The sequence below is a fragment of the Narcine bancroftii genome, chromosome 8 (assembly GCF_036971445.1).
Source record: "Narcine bancroftii isolate sNarBan1 chromosome 8, sNarBan1.hap1, whole genome shotgun sequence".
In the NCBI taxonomy this organism is placed as follows: domain Eukaryota; kingdom Metazoa; phylum Chordata; class Chondrichthyes; order Torpediniformes; family Narcinidae; genus Narcine; species Narcine bancroftii.
In genome coordinates, this window is record NC_091476.1 from 61,008,514 (window position 1) to 61,027,086 (window position 18,573).

The window sequence follows — 18,573 nt, forward strand, 5'->3', positions numbered from 1 at the left end:
TAGGGTGACCAGTGGCTTGGTGCTAGTAAACTAAGGTGATTATAAAGAAATTTAAATTAGCCAACGGCAAGGTGTACAATAATTGGAGGTGTGGGGCCAAGCCTTGATTGGCAGGTGGTATGTCTTCAAACTTGGTAGGAGGCAGTGCTGTTATATGACAGCCATGACCCTTCACAATAACACAATAAAAGAACACTTTGTTTTTCTGAAGTTGCATGCAGTATTCACCATCTTTTTCTTCCTCCACTCCCCTATTTACTCTGGCACTTTGGTTACCATTTTCCCTAGCAAATCTAGTTTAAACCCCCCCCCCCGCCCCCGAGGATATTAGTCCCCTTCCAAGTCAGATTCAAACTGTCCTATTGGAACAGGTCTCCCCTTCCCTGGATCCAGAAACCAGAAGCCTTCCCTCCCATACCATCTACTTCGCAATGTGTAAAGCTGCAATATCCTCCTATTTCTAACCTCACCAGCACGTGACCTGGGTAGCAATCCTGAGATCACAACCCTGGAGGTCCTGGCCTTACCTAGTGTCTAACTCCCTGAACATTATACAGGACCTCTTCACCCTTCCTACCCATGTCATTGGTCCCACATAATGACTGGCTGCTCACTCTCCTTCTAGAGAATGGCGTGAACTTGACCTGGTATCTCAGACCCTGTCACAGGGAGGCAATATTACCATTTGCAATTCTTGATCTCTTCCACAGAACCTCTAATTTTCCCCTCCACCTATGAAATCCCCTCTCATGACAGTTCACCTCTTCCCTGCTAACTACAAGTCCAGAATCTGTGCAGAGACCTTGGCTTGTCCCTGAAGGGTCACCCCCCTCCTCACAACATTATTCAAAATGGCATATTTGTCAAGGGGAACAGTCCTGCACTGACTGTCACACAGCTACCCTCCTCCTGCTTTCCAGGTGTGATAGTATCCCTGTAACTCCTGTTTATCACCCTCTCAAATGATGCAAAGTTCATCCAACTCCAGCTCCAATTCCTTAACTCGATGTGTCAGGAGATGCAGCTGGATGCACTTCTCGCAGATGCAAATGTGCAGGATACTGCTGACTTCCCTGATGACCCATATTCTGCAAGAGGAACATTCTCCTGCCTTGGCTGCCATTCACACTGTATGACTAGAGGGAAAAAAATTTACTAGATAAATAAAACCTGACCTTACATGTGGGTACCTGCTGAATCCTTTTTGTTCCTCGAATAGGGTGGCCCTTACTGACTTTAACTCCTGCACCACCACCTAAGCCTCTCGAGTTAAAGCTTCAAAGACTTACTCCTACCCTGAGCCACTTACACATTGGCTGCTCTTCACTAGGTGCACCGCTTGTGCTTTCCCTCACTTTATTGGCTGGAGCTAATTGGCCAATGGAGAGATCCAAAAGAATTCTTACCGATCCCGCTGCCAATTTAACTGCTTTGCACCTCCTCTCTCTGCCCCTCATTTGTCTTGTTCCCACAGCCCCAGTCGAGATCCAAAGGTTGTAAAACGGTGTCCTTACAGTGCAGTGACTGTTCAAAAGGTCTGTGTCCTTGCAGTGCAATGTCTGTTGTTAACGTCTGAGTCCTTACATCGCAGTGACTGTTGTAAAGGTCTGTTACCTTACAGCGCAGTGACTGTTGTAAAGGGTCCTGTGACCTTTCAGTGCTGTGACTGTTGTTGTAAAGGTCTGTGACTTTACAGGGTGGTGCTGCTGGTGTTGAGGATCAGTGTTACAATGCAATACCAAAATTGTCCATCTCCGGGACATCAGTGTTGTGTTTTGTTCAGTCTCTGTCCATACATCAGAGAATTGGGTGTCTGTGTGCTCTGTCTGCTGAGTTTCTCTGCCACTCATTTGCAGCTTGTTCCCAAAGCCACAGTCAAGATCCAAAGGTTGTAAAGATCTGTGTCTTTACAGTGTTTGTGTATCGTACAGTGTCCTCACTGACTGGTGCTGTACTCAGACAGTTAAATGTGCTGGGAATACAGTGCTAGTGTTATTGCTAACTGTGTCCTTTTTACACAAACTGATGTCCACCCTTAACTTGTGTCACGGGAGAGGTGTCACAGGAGCCCATTCAGTCCATCAAATGTGTGCCAGATCCCAGTTGAACAATCCCATCATTTCCTTCTCCTGCAACTCTTCAGGTTATTCCTCTGAAAGATCTGTCCAAATCCCTTTTGAACACTCTGATTGGTTGTTTCGAACCCCCTGCAGGCAATGAGTCCCAAATGAGAACTTCTCTCAGAGAACAGTTGGCCTGTTCCCCACCATTCACTGTGATCATGGCTGATCTGTACCAGGCAGCAAATCCTCTTCTGAACCAGTTGCACGGAGCCCTCACTTCCCTCATCGCTCCCAAATGTATCCTCCTCCTCTTTAAATCCGTCCAGCTTCCACAGAACACATGGCAGCACAGGAACAGAGAAATTAGAAATCTGCAGCACATAACAGGTCCTTTGGCCCACAGAGTTGTACTGACCCAATAACCTACTCTGACAACAGTCTGGAATATTCCCACCACATAACAGTACATTTTTCTCAGTTCCATAAGCCATATGCTAGATCCTATTGCACTTCATCAATGTTGCCGGAAACACATCCCACCACTGTCTGTGTGAAAACCTTACCTCTTGTATCCCTCCTGTGCCTACTTCCAAGAACCTTAAAAATTTGTCCCATCATGTTTGCCATTTCAACTCTTGTCATCTTGTCCATCTTTGTCAGGTCACCTCTCATCCTCTTGTCGCTCCAAGGAGAAAAAACCAAGTTCGTTCAACCTGTTCTCATAAGATCTTCTCTCCAATCCAGACAACATCCATGATGCAAAAATTCTTGAATCTCTGATGCTTGAATATAACACAGATCCACCTTTACCTCTGCATATTCACCTTTCTATCAATAATTTGAATACAACGCTGGTGCCAGCATCCACCATGATCTCTGGTAGCTCGTTCCTGCCCTGCACATCTCCTTTAAACTCTCCCCAACACTCTGAATGCCACTAAGACTTGACAAATTTACCCTGGGTAAATGAATCTGACTACCCTGCCGATGGCTTTCAGAACTATAAATTTCTCTCAAGATCCTGCTCAGCCTCTGATCCTCCTTTAGGGCTAGAGAATTCCAGAGACTTGCCCCCTCTGTGAAGTTCCCACGTGAATCAGCTTCAAATGACCTCTCCTGAATCCTGTAACTGTCCCCTCATTCCCGCTTCTCTCATTGGCAGAAACATCTCTACATCCACACCGTCGTCACCCCGAAGCATCTTATGTTTCAGGAAGAGAAAACCTCATTTTTTATGAATTCCAAACAATCCAGATCTACTTCCTCACAAACCCATGGGAGGACAACCCTGTCATCCCAGCAATTATTTTATTGAATCTTTGGATTCCACTGCTAACAGATCCTTATTTAAATCAGAGGACCAGAACTGTCCCCAGTTCTCCAGCAGTGGCCTCATCAACTTCCTGTTCAATGATAACAATACCTCCCAGTTTCCAAAGGCCAAGCCTCTTGCAATGAAGGACAACGCACTCCTTGCCTTCCCAACTACCTGTTGTGCCTCTCTGCTGAGCTTTGGTAATTTGTGCACAAGAGGACCTGGATCCCTCTGACCTTCACTCATCTCCAATCTCTCTCCATTTGGATCACAAACTCCTTGTTGATTCCTGCTCCTGAAGTACCAACCTGACACTTGCCAAGTTTGTCCCATTCACCTGACTTCTGTATCCTGTTTCAGAGACCAAATGTCCTCATCATAGCATCCCCTCCAACCATTGTTGTGTCATCAGCAAACTTGGATACCGTGCACTTTGTCCGTCCTGGAAGAATTTAAACAGGAAATAATTAAGGGTCCAGAACTGATCCTTGGGACACTCTACCAGACACATCCTTCCACTTCTGTCATTGTGTGAGAGGCAGTGTTCAATCCAAGATGGCACGCTGCCCTCAACACCAAGAACTGTGATCTTCTGTATACCTATCTTCTCTTGAGTATTTTATTTTGCACTACCGAGAGGTAGAAATTCTGCCTGGCCCACAGGAAAGAGAATCCCAGGGTTGATTGTGACGTTATATATGTCCTCTGACAGTAAATCGGAACTTTGATAATGTGGCCATTGGTGAGTCCTGATTGCAGGAGGGACAGGACAGGCAGCTCAAGGACCTGAGGTTCAGTTGTTTCAGGTGTGATAGAAGGGGAGGAATGAAAGGGGGGGGGGGGGGGGGAAACAGGGTGGCTTTGCTGGTCAATGGTACTCAGAGAGGGAGACAAGAGGTTTCATCTATTATCCACCTATTCCCCTTCCTACCCTCCCTCCAACATTTTTATTTAGGATACATACCTTGATGAAGGGATCAAGCCCGAAACTTTGTTTACCCTTCTGCTGCGTGACCGGCTGGGTTTCTCCAGAGCGTTTGTGCATTGCATGACTGCGGCTGCAGAGATGGAGCTGAGGAATGGGAAAGGGGTGACTACATTAATGGGATTGTATTATAGACCACAGTCAATGAGAATTGGAAGAGCAAATCTTCAGAGAGAGAGCAGTCAGTTGCAGGAAACTTAAATTGTGATAATCTATGAATTGAAATTTGCACAAATTGACTGGGACACCCACAATGGCTGCATAGGTTGGAGCAGTGGTTTTCAAACATTGTCTTTCCACTCACAGACCACCTTAAATAATCCCTATGACATAGGTGCTCTGTGATTAGTAAGGATAGTAAGGAATTACTAAAGTTGTTCTGTGAGTGGAAAGACAGTGTTTGAAAATCACTGTTTTAATGATACCTAAATGACCCATTTTGTGTACTGGTTCATAAATCCAAAGGAAATGATCCAATAACAATGTTTCTCAAGTAAAATATTTTAGTAACAATTGGGTCTAAAGTGGTGGTTCTCAAACTTTTCTTTTAACCACTCACATACCACTGTAAATAATCCCTTACAAATCACAGAGCACCTATGGCAGAGGGATTATTGAAGGTGGAATGTGAGTGAAAAGAAAAAGTTTGAAAGCCACTGGGTTAGAGTGTGTAAAATGTGTTCAGGGAAGTTTCTCAAATCAATATAATCAGTTCTAACTGGAGAGAGCATAATACTAGATCTCCTATCAGAGAATGAGGCAGGATAGGTGACAGAAGTGTACGTGGGGGGATACTTAGAGTCCAGCAATCTTAATGCCATTATTTATAAGATAATTATGTTTAAGGATAGGCCTGGTCCTCGGAGTGTGATTCGAAATTGGAGATACTGGTACAAGTTGTTTTCGGGCAAGGGGGTGATTGGTAAGTCGTGGACTTTCAAAGGGGGCATTTTGAGAGCAGAAGAGTTTGTATGTTCTTCTCAGAATTAAAGGCATAGGTAACCTTGGTTTTCAAGAGTTATTGAGGATTATGAAAAAAAGGAAGCAAAAAGTTAAGAAAGAAATCAGGAGAGCAAAAAGTCATCAGATTATTTAGGGAGACAAGGTGAAGGAAACTCCTAAGGATTTCTGCAGATATATTAAGAGATAGGAACAAAAGATCTTGAAGATCAGAGTGGTCAGCTACGCTTGGTGTCAAAGAGATGGGGCAGATCTTAAATGATTTTTTTGGAATTTGACTAAGGAAATGGACACAGAGTCTATAGAAGTGAAAGAAACAAGCAATGAGGTAATGGAACCCATACAGATTAAAGAGGACAAGCTGCTTGCCGTCATGATGCAAATATGAATAGATAAATCCACAGGGCTTCACAGATGTTCCCTTGGATGTTGAGGGAGGAAATTGCAAGGGCCCTGGCAAAGATATGTAAACCATTCTTACCAGAGGTGCGGTGGTGGAGGAATGGAGGACAGCTCACAAGTCCCATTGTTTAACAAAGACTGTAAGAATAACCTAGAAAATTTTCGGCCGGTGAGCCCGCACTGAGTATCGGAGTTGGGATGTCATGGTGAAATTGTACAAAGCATTGATGAAGCCAAATTTGGAGTATTGTGTGGAGTTTTGGTCACCGAACTATAGGAAAGATATCAGTAAGATTGAAGGAGTGCAGAGAAGATTTACAAGGATATTGCCGTGACTTGCGGAACTGAGTTACAGGTTTGGACTTTATCCCCTGGAGAGTAAAAGAATAAGGGGAGATTTGACAGAGGTATCATTAATTATGAGGGGTATCGATAGAGTAAATGCAAGCAGGGTTTTCCCACTGAGGTTGGGAGAGTCAAGAACTAGAGAATATGCATTCTGGGTGAATTGGGAAATGTTTCAAGGGAACATTAATGGAAACTCCTTCATGCAGACAGTGGTTTGAGTGTGAAACAAGCTGTCAGCTGATGGAATGAATGTGGGCTCAATTTTGAAGTATGAGAAAATTGGTTAGGGAGGGAGAGAGGGCTATGATCCAGGTGGAGGTCACGAGTTTACTAGGAGTAAAACATGAAAGTCTGCAGACACCATGATTGAAGTTTGGAAGATGAGATGGGCTGAAAGGTCTGTTTCTCTGCTGAATTGTTTAATGGTTCTATCCTCCTTCCTCAGCCTATCTCTCTGTGCTGCTGCTTTCAGGGATCTATGGACCTGTATCCATCCTGACATTCCCTTGGAATGTCTGACCTGATCACACTTCCCAGAGGAATGGCTTCCCACTTGTCATGATATTCCTTCTGTCGTTGTTCTGCGGAATGTTCCAGCGGATAGATATCACGGTGCAGCCTCAGACAACCCTCCTCACTGTCTCAAACACCACTCATGTCCCTATCAAACGTACTGATCACACCTCCTCCAATGACATCCGCGTTGGTCACATCAGAAACCAAGGGAGCCTGCAAGAATCCTTGTGTCCACTTTTGGTCACAGACGTCCGATGAGAAAAACAGCCCTCCAGCACCACCCTCTCCCGGCGCGAAGGGAGTTTAAAAGTGATCGGAGACTGATTAAAGGAGGGTGGTGAAAGAAATCTCTCCCCAGAGAGCGGCAGGGATCTGGAGCCACGTTTAAACGGGACTGCGGAGTGTCCTTGAAGAGCCGTGAGTTGCAGGGCCCCGGACCCAGCGCCCAAGGCTCCGCTCCCTGCTGCTCAGAGACTGGAACTAACCGGGGCCTTGGAGTCATGGACAGGGGAGGGGAAGCAGCAATGATTGTCACCGGGAGAACGTTCCCACTCCGCCTCCCTCCTCCCATCAGTATCACAGCAAACTGGGGCGGTCTCTGGATGACTGTGATCGGTCCATTTGACGTATCCAATCATAAAGTACGTATTCATTCCAAATGGACCAATGATATCCCTTGCCGTTGCCATCCTCTTATTAGCATAGGGTGTTGGCCCTGCCTATTTAAACTGCTCTCGCAGCAAATACCACTTATTTCTGGATCTGAAATCGGAGGAAGAAAATGCCTGATGCGAAACCAGCAGCTAAGAAAGGCGCCAAGAAAGCGGTGTCTAAACCAACTGCTAAAGGCAGCAAGAAACGTAGACGGGGGAGGAAGGAGAGTTACTCCATCTACATCTACAAGGTGTTGAAGCAGGTTCACCCCGACACCGGCGTCTCCTCTAAGGCCATGAGCATCATGAACTCGTTCGTGAGCGATATTTTCGAGCGAATCGCGGGCGAGGCTTCCCGTCTGGCCCATTACAACAAGAGGTCGACCATCAGCTCCCGGGAAATCCAGACGGCTGTACGCTTGCTGTTGCCCGGGGAGTTGGCCAAGCACGCTGTGTCGGAAGGGACAAAGGCGGTCACCAAGTACACCAGCTCCAAGTGAAGCTCCTCAAAGTGCGGGCAAACAAACCAGAAACACAACGGCTCTTTTCAGAGCCACTCACAGTCTCGTTGAAAAGAGTTGTCTGAATATTTCGGGACGTGTTTGTCAATGTGGTTCCACTGCCCGGTCTCATCCTGGTCTCGCTATTACATTCCTGCCCGCTACACCGACACGGAAACTTATCTCTCTCCTTCCCCTCAGCTTGTCCCCATTTTACTCAAACTTAAATCTAGGGAGTATAAATGTGAGCTCGTTGTTTGTTGATGTGTTTAATGGCTGTATTAACTGCAATCCCCTGTGTTGTAACTACTTAATCCCACTTCCACCCGAGATCACAATCGGATCTCGGTCCGTTCCCCGATCGACCTTTGACGCTGCAGCCTCGGGTCCGCCTGCAGTTTGTGGACAATGACCCGTCCGTAACCTGATGCAGATTCCACCAAACCCCGCCACTATTCTGTTCTGGGAATCGGCATTTCTGTTTCGACGGGTGATTCCAGCGGTGGCGCCGCCCGGTTTCATTTTTGCATTCCTGCTCTCTGCCCGTCAAGGCGTCTCGTCCTTCAATTACTTCTCCGACTGAACTTTCCATCTCCAGCCTCCTGGCTCAAAACGTCAAGTATTCAAAGCTTTGCCTTCCCCCACAGACGCTGACCAACATTTTGTTTCTAAAACTTTTCATTAGGAGCCCATTAATGTGGCCAATGTTCAGTTTATCGCTTATTTTGGAGCGAGCTCCCTGCAGTGACTGCCATTTATTTCTAAGTTCCCTAAATCCCATTTTCTATCCCACTCAACAGGAAATGTTCCTATTGCTGTCGTGACTTCGACAGCAGGTTGTGATACAGACACCCGTCCACAACCTCATTCCGTTCCCACAAAGAACGACCACAACTATATTCTGTGAGTTGGCATTTGTTCCCATCGGCGAGAGATTCCATAACATGGTATAATTCCATTGGCAGCGTCTCTCTCCTGAAATGAACTCCCCTCGATGGGTAAAAACACACCAAAATGCGGGAGGAACCTAGCCGGACATTTCAGCATCCGGGCAGGGGAAAATCATTGGTCAGAATAAGTGAGACACGAAGGTCTGCAGACGCTGTGACTGGTGAAGACACTAAAGTTACTGGTGGAACCCGGCCAGAACTTTCCCCGGGCCTGTTTTCTACTATAAAGTAGAACGGCTCAGTCCCGAGACGTCGACAATCTGTCTTTGATATTTCGGTGAGTTTTTACTACAATCAGTGTTCAGATTTTTGTGTTTCACTCCCACTCGATGGGTGTTGGTGAGTGTGGGGAGCGAGTTCCTGCCAAAGGGGGGAATTCGAGTTCACACAGATTTATAATGGATTTTGTGGTTTTTGGCAACTTCAGACTTTTTTTTGTCTTCGGCGGGCTTTTCAAATGTGCGTTTGCCTGTTATTTCCCGGGGTTGTTGTTTTGCTCTTTGATCATTGGTGAATGAACCGTCTGTCTGATTGGGGTTTTTTCTTCCACCAATGAGATGAAGCGCTGATCCACCAATCAGAAACGCCCATCCACATTCTGGCAGAACCTACAAGAAGTACCAGCGCGGGAGGATTTCCTCATTCTTTGTACAAAGTTTGTGGAAATGTCTGCACGAGGGAAAGGAGGCAAAGCTCGATCCAAACCCAAGTCCCGCTCGTCCCGGGCTGGACTGCAGTTCCCGGTGGGCCGTGTTCACAGGCACCTGAGAAAAGGCAACTATGCTGAGCGGGTGGGCGCCGGAGCCCCGGTCTATCTGGCTGCTGTGCTCGAGTATCTGACGGCTGAAATCCTCGAGCTGGCCGGCAACGCGGCCCGGGATAACAAGAAGACCCGCATCATCCCCAGACACCTGCAGCTGGCCGTCCGCAACGACGAGGAGCTCAACAAGCTGCTGGGAAGGGTGACCATCGCCCAGGGCGGTGTGTTGCCGAATATCCAGGCCGTGCTGTTGCCCAAGAAAACTGGCGCAGTCAGCAACCCCAAGAGCAAATAAATGGGAGAATCATCGACCTGAGACCCAAAGGCTCTTTTCAGAGCCACTCATAATGTCTGGCAGGGCGAACACCGGCTGTGCGAGAGCGGGGAATTTGCGCTCCGTGGATCTGTCACTCCCGGCCGTCTGTCTAAAACCTTTCTGCCCTTCTCATGTTTCACCCTCACTCTTGAATTGACCCGATAGTGTCTGCTGCCCGCTACAAATCTTACCCATAGCCCATTCCTCTCGATTCCCCATTTCGACAATTCCACTGTTTCCTGGAAAGGACCAAACTCTCCGCACCCACCCCCCTGTACTTCCTGGGCGACTGCAGGCGGCACTTGTGATTGGTGCTCAAGCGGCCGACGTCTGTACTCGGGAGAAATTGGCCAATCAAAGCTCGGACTGATTCACTAATGAACAGGAGATAAGAGAGGTGCCCAAAGTAACTGACCGTCGTCAAAATGAATAAAACCCGATCGATGTGTGAACACAGACTCCCGCTTCACCCGTCACCCGATACATTTACAACCGACCGGAACAGATGCCGATTCACAGAACAATGGCGGGGTTTGGTGGAATCCGCATCAGGTTACGGACGAGTCACTGTCCACAAACTGCAGACGGACCCGAGGCTGCAGCGTCAAAGATCGATCTGAGAATGGACCGAGATCCGATTGTGTTCTCAGGTGGAAATGGGATTCAGCACATTTACTGCACAGGGGAGTGCAGTACGTCGTATTCAGCACAGCCATTAAACACATCAGTGAGCGGTAACACTGACGGCAGTGTGGGAAGAAACTGCTGGAGAGAATAATTGCTTCTCTCCTTGGAATAGAGGAGGTTTCGGAGAGATCTGATCCAGATATTTACACCCACTGTATAGATGAGCATTTTCTGAGTCCAGACCTACAAGTCTTTGGGCCGCCTGATCATTGGAGAGCTGAATGGCCTCACGCTCTGGTAAACATCCAGGGAATATGCTTATTCTTTCAGAGCGTGTGGGCACCTCAGAGAAGAATCAACAAACCCTACTGACCCTCCCTGAATCATCTCTGCCTCCATCAGAAAATTCCAGAATCTTCCTCCCACTTTGTTTGCACAATTGACCAACCATATTTATTTTTTTTTCTTGTCTTTTACATTTTTCCTGCTCATGGCATCTTGATTGTATTTGTATGCACATATGTGTTTGTGCTTGCGTTGGGATGTGTGCGAGTGTGTATATGAGCAGCCTGTATGGGCTTGTGTGTTCTAGATAATTGGGAAGCTGCAGCAGTGAGAATTCCATTGCATCTCTTTTGTGTTGTGCATTTGACAATAAACTCCTAGTCATTCATAATTTCATTCATTCACTGATTGGCCTGTCATTCATCCTTGAATGAAGTGACTACATTTGCTGTCCACCAGTCACACTCACATGACAACTCACCTGTGACCGGTGATGATTTCACCATCATCTTTGTCAGCAATCTCTTCTCTCACCTCCCTGCAACCTGGGATACTCATCATCAGGTCCTGGGGATTTGTCCACTCTTCAACCTACTGAGATCACCAAAAGTTCCTTCTTAAACTAAATATGGTCTGGAATATCAGTGTGTTCCACCCAGAAATCTATGATTACTATGTCCTCAGTGAACAATGATAAGAAATATTCATTGAGGACTTCACCCACATCACTCCTTCACCCTTTCCCTGGTGACCCTCTTGCTCTCACTATTTGTATGAAATGCTTTGGGATTTAGTTTCACTTTGTCTGCCAGTGATCATTTGTTGCCCCTCTTGTCACTGCTGGTTTCTGTTTTGAAATCCATCTTCACAGACACCAACTCATGAAGGTTGTTGTGGTGGGTGACATTAATTTCCCCAATGCTGAGTGGGATATCCTGAGTGCCACAGGTTAATATGGGGGCAGGATTTGCCTGGGGAATCGAGGAGGGATTCTGGAATCAGTTGACAGTTGAACCACACTGTGATTGGAGGTCATGGAAAAGTCTGGACTATGGGGTTTCTGACAGTATTCGGCTGGAAATAAGAGCAGCAGCTGTTATTGGGGTGTTGGTTAAAGACCACCTGGTCATAGTTCAAAACCATCATATCCATGTGAGGAATAATCAGTCGTTTTCCTCCTGTATCAGTGAGCAGGACCCTGAGGCCCGCTTCAAATTGCCAAACCCGTATGTGAGAATTAATTCACACACGGTGTTTTGTAAACAGATCTGGACCAGGTGACGGGTGAAGCGGAGAGTCGGTTCACGCAAAGCGTTCGCTTTTTTTCTTTCAAACTGTGGTTTAAAATAATTTCTTGGCGTGTTTTTCAAATGTCATTTTGACGACGGTCAGTTTGCTTGGGCGCCTGTCCGGGCTTTGATTGGCCAATTTCTCCCGAGTACAGACGTCGGCCGCTTGTGCACCAATCACAAGTGCCGCCTGCAGTCGCCCAGGAAGTACAGGGGGGTGGGTGCGGGGAGTTTGGTCCTTTCCAGGAAACAGGGAAATTGTCGAAATGTAGAATCGAGAGGAATGGTATATGGGTAAAGAGGTTTGTAGCGGGCAGCAGAGACAATATCGGATCAATTCTGGAGTGAATGTGAAATATGGGAAGGGCAGGAAGGTTTAAACACAGACGGCTGGGAATCCACGGAGCGCAAATCCCCGCTCTCGCACAGCCGGTGTTCGCCCTGTCACAGACACCGTGAGTGGCTCTGAAAAGAGCCTTTGGGTCTCAGGTCGATGATTCTCCCATTTATTTGCTCTTGGGGTTGCTGGCTGCGCCAGTTTTCTTGGGCAACAGCACGGCCTGGATATTCGGCAATACCCCGCCCTGAGCGATGGTCACCCTTCCCAGCAGCTTGTTGAGCTCCTCGTCGTTGCGGACGGCCAGCTGCAGGTGTCTGGGGATGATCCGAGTCTTCTTGTTATCCCGGGCCGCGTTGCCGGCCAACTCGAGGATTTCAGCCGTCAGATACTCGAGCACAGCAGCCAGATAAACTGGGGCTCCGGCTCCCACCCGCTCAGCATAGTTGCCTTTTCTCAGGTGCCTGTGAACACGGCCCACCGGGAACTGCAGTCCGGCCCGGGACGAGCGGGACTTGGGCTTGGCCCGAGCTTTGCCTCCTTTCCCTCGACCAGACATTTCTCCAAATTCTCCGCAAAAATATGAGGAAATCTTCCCGTGCTGGCCCTTCTTGTAGGTTCTGCAGGAATGCGGAAGGACGCTTCTGATTGGTGGATCAGCGCTTCATCTCATTGGTGGAATGAAAAAGCCTAATCAAACAGATGGTTCATTTACCAATGATCAGCGAGCCAAATAACCGCGGGAAATAACCGGCAATCCCCACATTTGAAAAGCCCGCCGAAGTAAAACGTCTGAAATTTAGCCAAAAACCACAAATCCGTTTAACGTGAATTCCCCGCTTTTTGGAACCTCTCGCCGATCGTAACAAATGTCAACTTACAGAATATTAGTTGCTATCGTTCTTTGTGGGAACGGAATGAGATTGTGGACGGTTCGTCCGTTTCACAACCTGCTGTTGAAATCAAAACAGCAGTATGAACACTTACGATTGTGTGGGATACAAATTGGGACTCAGGGAACAGATGGCAGTCGCTGAACTTACTCCACAATTAAAACATCAGCACAACGATAAACATTCTTCACATTAATGCGCTCTGAATGAAAAGTTTTGGAAACTGAAGAGATCAGCCAGTCGGTCAGCGACTGTGGGGGAATGCGAAGGTTGTCATGCTCAACGTTTCGAGCCAGGAGCATGGAGATGGAAAGTTCAGTGGGAGAAGTAATCGAAGGACGAGACGCCCTGACGGGGAAGGAGAGGGTGAAGGTAGCGTGTCGGTGCAGAGAGCATGAATGCAAAAATGAAACCGGGCGGCGCCACCACTGGAATCACCCGTCGAAGCAGAAATGCCGATTCCCAGAACAGAACAGTGGCGGGGTTTGGTGGAATCTGCATCAGGTTACGGACGGGTCACTGTCCACAAACTCCAGGCGGATCCGAGGCTGCAGCCTCAAAGGTCGATCGGTGAAAGGACCGAGATCCGATTGTGATCTCAGGGAGAAATGAGATTAAATAGTTACAACACAGGGGATTGCAGTTAATACGTCGTGTTCAGCACAGCCATTAAATACATCAACAAACAACGAGCTCACATTTATACTCCCTAGATTTAAGTTTGAGTAAAGTGGGGACAAGCTGAGGGGAAGGAGAGAGTTACGTTTCCGTGTCGGTGTAGCGGGCAGGAATGTAATAGCGAGACCAGGATGAGACCGGGCAGTGGAACCACATTGACAAACACGTCCCGAAATATTCAGACAACTCTTTTCAACGAGACTGTGAGTGGCTCTGAAAAAAGCCGTTGTGTTTCTGGTTTGTTTGCCCGCACTTTGTGGAGCTTCACTTGGAGCTGGTGTACTTGGTGACCGCCTCCCTTCCGACACAGCGTACTTGGCCAACATCCCGGGCAGCAGCAGGTATACGGCCGTCTGGATTTCCCGGGAGCTAATGGTCGACCTCTTGTTGTAATGGGCCAGACAGGAAGCCTCCCCCGAAATCCGCTCGAAAATATCGCTTACGAACGAGTTCATGCTTTCTTGGCGCTTTTCTTTGCTGGCTTCGCATTAGGCATTTTTTTTTCTTTCGATTTCAGACCCACAAATGAGCGGAACTCCTTCCGAGAGCAGTTTAAATAGGCAGGGCCAACACCCTATGCTAATAAGAGGATGGCAACGGCAAGGGATATCATTGGTCCATTTGGAACGAATACGTACTTTGTGATTGGATACATCAAATGGACCGATTACAGTCATCCAGACACCGCCCCAGTTTGCTGTGACACTGATGGGAGGAGGGAGGCGGAGTGGGAACGTCCTCCCGGTGACAATCATTGCTGCTTCCCCTCCCCTATCCATGACACCAAGGCCCCGGTTAGTTCCAGTCTCTGAGCAGCAGGGAGCGGAGCCTTGGGCGCTGGGTCCGGGGCCCTGCAGCTCACGGCAGTCCCGTTTAAATGTGGCTCCAGATCCCTGCCGCTCTCTGGGGAGAGACTTCTTTCACCACCCTCCTTTAATCAGTCTCCGATCACTTTTATACTCCCCTCGCGCCGGCAGAGGGTGGTGCTGGAGGGCTGTTTTTCTCATCGGACGTCTGTGACCAAAAATGGACACAAGGATTCGTGCCGGCACCCTTGGTTTTTGATGTGGACAACGCGGATGTCATTGGAGGAGGTGTGATCAGTACGTTTGATAGGGACATGAGTGGTGTTTGAGACAGTGAGGAGGGTTGTCTGAGGCTGCACCGTGATATCTATCTGCTGGAACATTCGGCAGAACAACGACAGATGGAATATCATGACAAGTGGGAAGCCATTCCTTCTGGGAAGTATGATCGGGTCAGACATTCCAAGGGAATGTCAGGATGGATACAGGTCCATAGATCCCTGAAAGCAGCAGCACAGAGCGATAGGCTGAGGAAGGAGGATAGAACCATTAAACAATGCAGCAGAGAAACAGACCTTTCAGCCCATTTCGTCTTCCAAACTTCAATCATGGTGTCTGCAGACTTGAGAAGGGTTATATTTCATTTATGTATCAAATATTACAGGATAGTATGGATAAAAAGGGTTGGAATAGATCTAAAATTAAATGGGAAGCGGATATTGGTTTTACTTTTTCTGAAGAGTTAGATACCTGTTATGATAGTGTAACTGTCTTGGGTAAACTTGTACCTTTCACTTTGTTCGTTTTAGATTGGTCACAGTGTTTGAGCTACCGAAAGAAAATAGAGACACACACCGAGAGCAGTTCAGTCTACACAAATGTTTATTACAAATATAAAGCAGGTTTCAAACTACAATATGCAAGCCTGCCTAATCATACTTAACAACGCCTGGACTGGTCCCAACTGCCGAAGCGAGGCAATGACGGCACACTTGTAGTAGGCTGCCGGGGCGCCGGTAGCAGCTCCTTCACCTCCCCCGACCGGGACGTTGCTCGGACTCTAGCTGTTCTTCCTTCTTGACAAGGGATGTTCCCATCCCTCGGAGAGTCTAAACTTCAGCAGCAGGACCACAGACTTTTATACCCCAAAAACAATTAATCATGCACCCACTCCCTCTAACATTTGTCAGTCAAAATCAAAGCTGAGCATACTATTCTACAATTTAAAAAGATTAATTATTATGGAACCAGGATGCTATGATTTCCTGGTTTATCTCGTAGATACAAGGACTCATTAAAACTTCTTGAGCAAGACAGGTTGTGACCAATACGTCAATTTCAGAGTGTCGTATTTGACAACTGCTTTCCCTGGGCCTCACGGTGGAATTCCATTTCAAAGTGTATCTTCAGATAAATCCCCATGGCTGAGTTTAATTACATCTGCTAATTCTGAAAGTAAGGTGACCTGAGTGTGGCCCCAGTGTTGTTAGTTTCACATAAGCAAGGAAGCATCTGAGCACATGGTTTTAACCCTTCATTACAGTAACTAGAATGATAAATGCACGTTATGCAATGATTAATTACAATTTTTTACATCAATTATATTTGATACTGAAAAATTAAAAAAATATGGTTTCAATTAATCAGATTTGTGTTTTAGATGTGGTGATACGGTTGGAACTTATTTTCATGCTGTTTGGTCATGTATACATATACAATCTTTTTGGAAGAAAATTCAATTGTTTTTAAAATATCTATAAGATTAAAATAGTTTTAGATCCAACAGTATTTTTATTGGGTAGTTTGCAACCTCTGAAACGCTTGGGATTAGACAAGTTTCAGCTTGCTTTTGTATATTTAGCTTTATCCGTAGCGAAAAAATGTATTGCTGGTATGTGGAAAGATACAAATATGATTGTATTAATAGATGACATAATGAGATGAAATATTGTTTAATAATGGAAAAAATATGTATGTTTTGCATGATAATTATAATTTTTTATTAATAAGTGGCTGTTATACTTGGAATGTTTACATTTCAATTAATATTGATTCGATTTTAATATGTATATTTAACATTTTTTAATATTCTTTCTTTTTTCTTTTTTTATGGCTCTCCTTAGGAGAGTTGGCTGAGGGGGGGATCTTTTCTTTTCTTTTTATATATATATATATATATATATATATTTAAATATATATATATATTAAAAATGTTCATGTTTAATTGCAGTATATGTCATATATTATTTGTTTTTTGAACAAATAAATAAAGTTTTTAAAAAGATAAGAAACTTCCCTGAACACATTTGACACATTCTAACCCAGTGGCTTTCAAACTTTTTCTTTCCATTCACATTCCACCTTCAATAATCCCTCTGCTTTAGGTGCTTTATAAGGGATTATTTACAGTGGTATGTGAGTGTTTAAAAGAAAAGGTTGAGAACTACCACTTTAGACCCAATTGTTACTAAAATATTTTACTTGAGAAACATTGTTATTGGATCATTTCCTTTGGATTTATGAACCAGTACACAAAATGGGTCATTAAAACAGTGATTTTCAAACATTGTCTTTCCACTCACAGAACAACTTTAGTAATTCCTTACTAATCACAGAGCACCTATGTCATAGGGATTATTTAAGGTGGTCTGTGAGTGGAAAGACAATGTTTGAAAACCACTGCTCCAACCCATGTAGCCATTCTACAATATGGCCATCCTCGTCAATATGTGCAAATTTCAATTCACAGTTTATCACAATTTAATGTTTCCCTCAACTGACTGCTATCTCTGCAGATTTGCTCCTCCAATTCTCACTGACTGTGGTCTATAATACAATCACATTAACATGGTCACTCTTTTCCCGTTCCTCAGCTCCACCCTGCAGGGGAGTCAACTTTTACATGCATGTACACGGCATACATATCAAATATTTTAAATTGCAGGTCACGCCCACTAAAACCACCATTGTGAGCACTAGCTCGTAAATTCCTGACTCAATCTACATATGTCCGCAAGCTGTACATCATAATGTATTGTCATGAACACATGATGGAATTCGGGTTTTTATGGCAGCATCATATTGCAAACATTTATATCATAACCATCTTGCAACAATAACATTTTTTTAAAGTTCCTCTCATTGTAACCACTGGGAATGGCAGCCTCTTGCAGAATATAGTTGTCAGGGAAGCCAGCACTATCCCTGATGACTTAACCTGCGAGGTGCATCCAGCTGCAGTTCCTGACAAGCTGAGTTAAGGAAGTGGACCTGGAGTTGGATGAACTCCGTATCATTCGGGAGGCAGAGGGGGTGATAGACAGGAGTTACAGGGATGGTATCACACCCAGGAGGCAGGAGAAGGGTAGATGGGTGACAGTCAGGAGAGGGAAAGGGAACAGGCAAGGAGTGCAGGGCACCCCTGTGGCTGTTCACTTCAATAAGAAGTATACCATTTTGGATACGTTTTGGGGAGGGGGGGAAGGGGAACTTAGTAGTGACAAGCCACAGCAATTAGGATTCTGGCATGGAGTCTGGCCCTGTGCCTGTGGTTAAGAAGGGATGGGAGGAGAAGTGGCAAGCTGCAGTGATAGGGGATTCCTTAGTTAGGGGGAGAGATGAAAAGTCCTGTGGAAGAGATCAAGTAGCCTGAATGATTTGTTGTCTCCCTGCTGCCAGGGTCCAGATATCTCAGATCCAGTTTCAGCATTCTCAAGAAGGAAATGAGCAACTAAATGTCATAAACATTATAGATTTAGATTTATTGTCAGTACATAACGATATCACATACAGCTCTGAGATTCTTTTTTTCCTTCAGGAGTGGCAGAATTACCACTCATTTGTAGTGCAAAGAAAAGCCACACAACAAATAAACAGATAACAAATGTAAA

At 45.9% G+C, this 18,573-nt stretch overlaps 4 protein-coding genes across 8 annotated transcripts in view; 3 read left to right on the plus strand and 1 right to left on the minus strand.

Moving 5' to 3' along the window:
• The window catches only part of LOC138740751 (histone H2B 7-like), a 9,711-nt gene extending 1,726 nt beyond the window's left edge, over positions 1 to 7,985 (plus strand). The window contains exons 2-3 of one of the 2 annotated variants that reach the window (XM_069893830.1): positions 3,739 to 4,120; positions 6,546 to 7,985. In XM_069893830.1, coding sequence (XP_069749931.1) covers positions 7,371 to 7,742 — 372 coding nt within the window. In that variant the 5' untranslated portion in view covers positions 3,739 to 4,120; positions 6,546 to 7,370 and the 3' untranslated portion in view covers positions 7,743 to 7,985. The remainder of the gene's footprint in view (positions 1 to 3,738; positions 4,121 to 6,545) is intronic. The other variant, XM_069893829.1, reaches the window with a different exon arrangement.
• The window catches only part of ppp2r5b (protein phosphatase 2, regulatory subunit B', beta), a 183,108-nt gene that overhangs the window by 3,123 nt on the left and 161,412 nt on the right, over positions 1 to 18,573 (plus strand). The window lies entirely within an intron of this gene.
• Positions 8,201 to 11,037, plus strand: LOC138740748 (histone H2A type 1-F-like). Its single transcript, XM_069893825.1, has one exon. The coding sequence runs from the start codon at positions 9,358 to 9,360 to the stop codon at positions 9,745 to 9,747; it is 390 nt and encodes a 129-aa protein (XP_069749926.1). The 5' UTR covers positions 8,201 to 9,357; the 3' UTR covers positions 9,748 to 11,037.
• On the minus strand, positions 10,831 to 12,892 carry LOC138740752 (histone H2A type 1-F-like). The gene has a single exon (XM_069893831.1). It carries the CDS (start codon positions 12,863 to 12,865, stop codon positions 12,476 to 12,478), a length of 390 nt encoding a protein of 129 aa, XP_069749932.1. The 5' UTR covers positions 12,866 to 12,892; the 3' UTR covers positions 10,831 to 12,475.

What these genes read in the sequence shown, in the direction of transcription:
- LOC138740748 (XM_069893825.1), top strand. Translation starts at nt 9,358, where the DNA reads ATGTCTGCACGAGGGAAAGGAGGCAAAGCTCGATCCAAACCCAAGTCC.
- LOC138740752 (XM_069893831.1), bottom strand. Translation starts at nt 12,865, where the DNA reads ATGTCTGGTCGAGGGAAAGGAGGCAAAGCTCGGGCCAAGCCCAAGTCC.